Source organism: Poecilia latipinna, unplaced genomic scaffold (genome assembly GCF_001443285.1).
Source record: "Poecilia latipinna isolate Pla-1442-1.1 unplaced genomic scaffold, P_latipinna-1.0 Scaffold371, whole genome shotgun sequence".
Classification (NCBI taxonomy): domain Eukaryota; kingdom Metazoa; phylum Chordata; class Actinopteri; order Cyprinodontiformes; family Poeciliidae; genus Poecilia; species Poecilia latipinna.
Genome location: NW_015112987.1, coordinates 274,477 through 282,344, shown reverse-complemented (window position 1 = coordinate 282,344; position 7,868 = coordinate 274,477). Strand labels below are relative to the sequence as shown.

General features: G+C 37.4%; 1 protein-coding gene across 2 annotated transcripts; it reads left to right on the top strand.

Moving 5' to 3' along the window:
- The first annotated feature begins 77 nt into the window (after positions 1-77).
- Positions 78-3,630, top strand: LOC106949957 (uncharacterized). 2 transcript variants are annotated; one of them, XM_015036524.1, is made up of 4 exons: positions 78-421; positions 582-649; positions 2,641-3,003; positions 3,074-3,630. In XM_015036524.1, exons 2-4 carry the CDS (start codon positions 583-585, stop codon positions 3,277-3,279), a joined length of 636 nt encoding a protein of 211 aa, XP_014892010.1. In that variant the 5' UTR covers positions 78-421; position 582; the 3' UTR covers positions 3,280-3,630. The 2 variants fall into 2 exon arrangements, with proteins under 2 accessions (XP_014892010.1, XP_014892011.1); XM_015036525.1 differs by lacking the exon at positions 78-421 and having other exon boundaries at positions 428-649.
- Positions 3,631-7,868: the final 4,238 nt, after the last annotated feature.

Genomic DNA, 7,868 nt, shown 5'->3' with positions numbered 1-7,868 from the left:
CCACACTCCCCAAAAGGGGAAAAAAAGTGAAAAAAATATTTAATATGGGGTTTTTTTTTTTTTTTTTTTTTTTTTTTACCATTTAGCGAACAAATAAAGATTATTTCTAGTCTGGTGACTCATTAAATTGAAGTGCATATGTTTATTAGGGAGTTAACTGTATTTTCTTGTATTTAAAGAGTTAAATTGTGAAAAATGATAAAAGCCTTTTATTCATTACTGACTTTATCTCTGTTATCTCAGTTATTGTGGAGGTGAAATACTTTTTTATAAAAGCTTTTTCAGATTTCCAAAGAAAGACGGTGTAATTTCAGAGTTTTGAGCGGACAGTGAACGCAGCAGAAGCTCCGCCCCCTCGGCAGGTGTACTCTGCACCTTGTCCGGCTGGTTTCGTCAGGCGGAGACAAATAGTTGCAGAAAGGTAAATTTGACTGAAAACAATGATTGTTTATAACTTTATAGCTTCACTGTCTTTAGATCTGAGCTGATGTTGCGTTCAGGAGCGAGAAGCCACCTGTCTGACGTGTGTGTGACCTGTCTGACGTGTGTGTGACCTGTCTGACGCTTGTGTGTTTTGTCAGAATGGCTCGCCTGGCGCTTTTCCTCCTCCTGGTTTGGACAGGATCCCATCTGGCCGGAGCTTTAGTCTGTGAGTCTCCAACTCTTTCTTATTCTCCGTAAATAACGCGAAGTTTGAGTCAGAAAATAAACGTTTAATCACAGGAGAACGACACTGCTGCCCCTAGTGGTCAGCGCGTGTAAATACACTGGAGACGCAGCTGCTGCAGTGTCTGTAAAATAAGATAAACTTTTATGATTGTCATTTTTCTTCACTGCCTTACATTCTATCCACGTTTATAATCCAACATGGAATATTTTTAAAAATAATTATTTTTGATAATCAAGTATCTAAAAGTTTTTATTCTATTCTTTATTGCATACATAATAATACAGTTTTTCCAAGAAAGTTTTACATTTATATATTTTTTTAAATGTAAATTTCAGCAAATGTGAGTTTCTCTCAGTTAGTTATGAGTTTTATATCAAAAATATTTTTTTTCAAATAACCGCAGTATCATGTGTTGGTTGTAATGTAATAAAATTTAAGTTCAAATTTGACATTATATTAAAAAGTCGCTTTGAAAAGATTACTTTTTTATTACTTAGATTATCAATCAAGTCTATTAAGCAGAACAGGAGAGTTTTTATTGTTTTACTGTGGAACGTTGTGCATCTTTGCAGGGACAAATTAGTTCATGTTTATGAATAAACTGATTATCAAAGTGAACAGCTGTGAGATTTTGAGAATCAGGCCTTTTGGATATCAAAGAAAATAATAATGCAGCCTCAAAGGAGAAGGTTGCTAGATTAATTTCACATATTTTCAAGAAAAAAAAATACAATTGCAGGAAAAATATAAATTTTTAATGATTAAAGCTTAAATCTTCTGATATTAAACCTACAATATTCTCTGACATTTATCTGAAAGATAAAAACATTTCCATCAGTCTGAACCTGAACTGGAGCGTTGAAGCTCCTCTCTTCCTCTTCCCTTTTCTGCTTGAGCGTGTTGGTGAACCTTCCTGTTGGACAGATTTAATTGTTTTTCCAGGAACGTCTCTCGCCTGCATGCTGCTTGTTTCTGTCCAGCGTTTCTCAGAAATCCAGCACCGCTCCGTGTTTCTGGAGGCCGATTCCTCCACAGATCAGCTTCCTGAGTCGCTCTCACTTCCAGCTGCATCAAGGATTAACTTCAACGATGTTTCAGGAAAAACAATGTCTAGAAATCTGCAGCTAAAACCTCACATGGTTGTTTACAAAACAGTTTACGCATTGTAAACTGAAAAGTGTGGCGTACATTTTTGTTCACTCCCCTCTCAGTCAATACTCTGCAGCTCCTCCTCTTGGACTTCTGAGCTTCAGCCTCACAGAGCTGCCCTCCCCTTCCCCACTGAGCTCCTTCAGACTAGCCAGCAGCAATTAGCAAACCTCTGGTGGAGCCGAGTATCTGCTGAGCGCATCATAGCAGCTCCTTCTCTGGTTGAAGGGGTAACAGAAAGAGCAGGAGTTTTTAAAGAGACAGTGGCCCAATTTCAACATGTTAAAGTCATATTTCATATATGCAGCATTTTCATAATAACTGATGTTAACATAGTTACTTGATTGTGCTGGAAAACACATAAAACTGCCCCTTTAAAAGTAGACTCAAGTTTTCCAGTTCTGAATTTTTCTCTCAGTAAAATATTTAAAAAAGTTCCTATAACTATTTAGAAAATACAAGTTGTATTTGGGACCAATTTCTATAAGCGATAATGTTGTTTAGAGACTATTTACAGTAAAACAATTTTAACGACATATTAATTCTCAAAGATGGATAAACTTTAAAATCTAATGAACATTTAACAGAAAGACATTTTAAATACCCAAAATAAATGAATGAATTATGAAATCTCTAAAAACAAAATTGTGCTTATAAAAATAATCTAGTTTGAGACCAAAATACCAAATTTAAGAATTTAATCAACCAGATAAAAACAGTAAATCATGAAAATGGAAATGATTGAGTTTGCTTTAATCCATTATGTGATCAATTGATTGGTCTGTATTTTACCCAGCATGCATTGTTTCTGTCTTCTGTAGTTGAGATCCACATCCGGGTGGTTGAAGGTCGGGCCGTCACCCTGCCGTGCCGCGCTCCCAACATGGAGGACCCCGTCAAATACCTGGAGTGGAGCCGAACCGACCAGAAGATGTCCTACATCATTCTGTACCAGGACCAGCACTTCTACCCGGACTTCCAGGACCGGGCCTTCCGGGAGCGAGCCGTCCTGCTGGACCGGGACATGAAGGAGGGCGAGGTGTCTCTGGTTCTGAGGAACGCCTCGGCGGGCGACAGCGGCGTGTACGAGTGCCGGGTGGTGCAGGCGGTGGGGAGGCGCCAGAAGAGATCGGTTCTGATGGCTGAGCCCAACATGATCATCAAGCTGAGAGTCAGTCCAGAAAGTGAGTCCGGGCCGAAGCCCTCAGGTCTGACGCTTCTGGTTTTATTTTCACTGCTGACTCTGGTCTGCAGATCAACTCCATGACGACGACGACGCCTGGCTCAGCAGCAGGAGGAACCAGGATGAGGACGGTGGTGATGAAGATGATGCGTTCGTCCAGCAGTACCTGGCCTTCCTGCTGCCGGTCGTCGCCGTGACGGTTCCTCTGCTGGCGCTGACCACATGCAAGTTATTCAGATCCTTTCTGTTGACGAGCTACAGACCCGCCTCCAAGTGACCCGAGGAGGAAATGCTTCTGACAGCTTCCTGTTGGCTGTGGAGAGGAACGCTCTGCGACGCAAAAACACAAAATATTACCGAGTATTTTTAGTCCAGTTTCTCCACCTGAAGCTAAATGAGCGACTTTATATGAAGAGCATAAAACTGATACTTTAATTCCAGGTTATCGATGTTAAGATGCTGTTGGGGGTTAATTTCACATGATCTGGTCTGTTTGTTAAAGACGTGAAGTCAGCCTCAGCCTGAGAAGGTTTGAGAATCACTGATATAGAGTCTTGTTTTAAGTCAATAGTTTCTTAGCATTGATTTTAAAAATCTACTGATTTTAAAAATCTACTGATTCCACTGGCAGATTATTTCACTTATAAGTGAACTAGTTTTTTCTTTATTAACATTAAGGAATGACTGACCTAAAACAAGCTGCTGAAACTTCCCTGAGTTCGTTTTGTCTTATTTCAGCTCTATTAGGATATTTGCTCTACAAACCACTAAAAATACTTGTTAACATTTTGTGTTTTTCCAGTTCAGTCTGGGTTTTGGTAAAGATGCTCTCTGGAGTTCTTCGTCTGTTTTGCTTGATTTTTTTTTGCTACATTTGGTTCAGAGAAGCGTTTTATGTTGAAGGGTAAACGGTTCTTTAATGATTCTGTCGTTGGCTTTCATCAAGGTGCTTCTATTACTTTGGGGACGGGCGCAGGCGTCGCACCGCTTTGCATTCTGGGAGTATTGTGGCTTTACTAGCTGCATCTTGATAAAAGTTTTTTAGATGAGGAGAAATCAGAAACACTTTTACTGCCAGGTCTGCTAGTTGTTGGAGGCTGAAGTGATGAAAAAAAGAGAAAACTAGATGAATTATTGTTTTCATTGTTAGAGAAGTGATGACCTGTGATTTAGCTTTAAGAGTTTTTTAAACAGGTGTAAGAGTTTCCTTTAAGTGGTCCAAATGCACTGAACGGGTGAATGCAGACGGTGTTTTGAGAGTTTCTGTTAAAGTACGTAGGTTTCATGCTGGTTGGTGTTTCTGTTTTTTATCTGTTCCTGTCTGTAAACGAGCCTCCAGCCTGCCAGCTGACATCCTGCTGTTTACAGAGGGAGGTTTGTGTTCTGTCTCTGGTGTCGATGTGAATGAGGGCTAAACAAACTGACCCATCAGATCCTGGATGATCTCTGTGCTCACTGGTTCACCTGCTTTGGGGTTTGGTGAAATGTCTGAGTTGGTGATCAGGTCTCAGGGATAAAAACGTGATTTCCTCCTCATGATGCTGAAGCATCTTAATGACGGGTAGCTCAGCTGGAAACCTGCTTATTAAAGATAAAACATATTTATTTTATGTGTTTATTTATATTTCTGGTATCTAAATGACAATTTCCTTTGGTTACTGTTAGGATCTGAACACATTAATACTTTGTCTGAAACTGAAGCCTGGTTCTGCAGTTAGCTTAGCCTCCAACGTAGCATGAAGCTCCAGTGTGATGTAATCGTCCCATTCATCATGGCGGTGTTCCACAGGGCTTTCTGTTTGGTCCTCTGATATTTGCCTCTGATTTTCTTTCCCTTTGGTCCTAAATGAATTAATTAAAAGTAAAACAATTACATTAAATTTTAACATTGCTGCATTGATAATTTTCCACTGTATTTGTTGTTTAATAATCAGATTTAATGATTATTAAACAAACTGTACCGATACTGTTACTGTAAAACTAAACTAACAAAATTTTATTTCTCAGTTAAAATAAGATTAATTAAAAACAGTTTTTCATTCTTATGGAAACCCTGAAGGGCAGGTGTTTATTTTTATTATTTCTCCACCTATTTTCTGAAATGGACCATTTAGTTTTCTTACATTAAGTTTTCTGAAATAAAAAGTGAGGAAGGTTCTTATGAATGTAAAACATATTTTTAATAAAAGGCAAGTGAAAAAGCTGTAAATAGGAACAAAATGACTTTTTCTGAATTTTGAAAATGTTTTATTCATTTATAAAAGAACTTTTTTAATAATTCATTGAAAACAACTAAAGAGATCCGATTTGGTATGTCTGCCATTAGAAACAATTATGTGAACTTTGACCTTTTACTTTCACAATAAGACAGATTGTTGAATTTACTAGGAAATCACATTTTTAAATTAGTATTTTTTAACAAAAATGTACTTCCCAATAATCTCATCCATTTTTTTACTCTTTAATCACATGTGGGCACAATGACACCGATTAAATTATTTCAATAAAACTTTTGCATTTCCATCACTTGCGCCCCTTGTGGCAGAAAGGAGTATTACAATAACAAACACATGAGGAAATCAATCTGCTCTGAGAAGTTCACAGTCTCTGTCATATGATATTAAATCCTCTTTGCATGTTTATTTAAATCTGTTTTAACAATAAATCTGAAACCAAAAGACATAGAAGTGTCATTATATGACCTACAGAAAGAGCATAATCATATTCTGTACAGTTTTTTTCTTTTTTCTTTATTTATTTTTTTAAAAACTTTTTTTAGTTTGATTAATTTTATTTGGAAAATGAGACATCAGTTTCCAGAATCCACCTTGTTGACCAAATACTTAGTTTGCTCATTTATCAGTGGATGTGGTTTTATTTCAGGGCCTCTGGTGGCTAAATGGAGTATTACAGAAACAAACATCTGATGGGGCAAAATAATGTTTAAAGTATTTAAACAAAGTGCCAAAAACAATGAGACACAGTAGAAGTGTTGGGATTGAGAACATCACTGATGCTTTTCTTCTGCTTGCCTTTTGTTGACTATAATAGTTTTTCATGAACAGCTAAAGAGACTTTTTTACAGGAAGATTAATTATCTAATTAAACTTTGCATTTCACTTGTCTTTTCAAAACTTCCTCAGATTTTTAATGTTTTTATTTAAACTCGGCTGGTTTTTCTCTAACTCAAACATTTTCTTTGTTATTAATCAGATCAGAAATATTATCAAAACCCAACCAGAAGAAGAATCGCTCGTCTCGATTTAAACTCTGACTTTCATTGTTTGAGTTTTTCCTCTCAGACCCGGCGGCAGTGACCCGTAGCTCTGCTGTGGTTCTGGAGAACCGGATCACCAACAGGTTTGGGTTTAGTTCAGAGGTTTTTATTAAAAACAGTCAAATGTTCAGCTTGTTGTTTGAAGATGTCGCTCCGTTGCTGTTGGGTTTTACGTTTCTGGTCTTAAAGAAAACAAAGTCATTTTTAAAGGTTTGTTCCTTCAGTTTTTCTCCTTAATGGATTAATGAATTATCTTTTAATACAAAGAGCCATAATTTCTTTAATGTGTCTTTATTTGACCTGTTGGATGTTGACATTATATGTATTTTTTCTTTTTGTTGGTTTTAAAATAAAATATTTTTTGATTCATTCATTGTTTTCTGCAGAAATATGAACTTCATGACGTCCATTTTATGTTTGGTTCAACAGCAGAGTGAATTTTCTAGCAGTTCATTAATTAATTAAACTCATTTCTCTGTTTGCGTGACTGATTCTTGTTTAACTGATTTAACGGTTAATATCAAAGACGACTAAATGAAACATTTGACGAGAATCAAAATTTGCATCAATATTTGGCTTTTGAAGTTAATAATTCTCATTGATAATTAAATTATTAATAATAAAATTAGTTAGTTGAATTGGGGCAACAGTTCCAAAGAGCCATGTTTGGTATTTTCTCTGGATGAATTCAAGGCTGAGAAACAGAAACAAAGAGTGATTGAAGCAAAAACATTCAGTAATAAATTCAATCAATCAACTTACTGAAGAAGACATTTAGCAGGTAAAACATTAAATTACAAATTACAATGAAAGGTCATGAAATACTGAAAAAACAAAAGAACACCTGGTCAACTCTAAATCTGTTTACATTTAAAAAAAATCTGTTTCTGGTTTACTTTGGAGACGTCATGAAGGTTTAGATCAAACATTTCAGAATAAAGTTAATAGACGTATGATAGTGAAGCGAGCTGAGACTTCAGAAGTGATGCTCTGTGGTGACATCAACGTAATCATCATCCAATCCCTGATCAGCGAAGGCACTTCCTGTCAGTGAGTTAAGGAAAAGAAAACAATGAGAAAATGTCAATAAGTCAAGCAATGATTGATTAATTTTTAGCCCAGTGATGTTTAGAGCGATACCTGATCTTCTGCATCGATATAAAGACACCATGAGGAGAGAGGAGATGCAGTACGGACAGAAGACCACCAGGTGGCAGAGCAGCCTGACCAGGAAGAAGGATGAGGCAGGAGGTGAAGAAGTTGAAGGTTTTTCTATAGAGAGAATCTGATCAGATCAATGTTGGAGAGAAAATGTTTGATCTGAAACTGAAGCTGCTGACCTTCCACAGAGATCCTGCTGGATGGAGACTCTCCCTGACCGCTGATGCTGCACTTATAGAGGCCTTCATCAGAGCTGGAGACATGGAGGAGGGTCATGTGACCTGATGGTCCATCACCAATGAAGGAGCCATCTTTATAGAAAGCAGCTGGGAGGTTGTGGGCTGGACTCTTTGCTCTGCAGCTCAGAGTGACGTCATCTCCCTCCATCACAGGGAGGACAGGACTCTGCAGGATCACTGATCCACCTC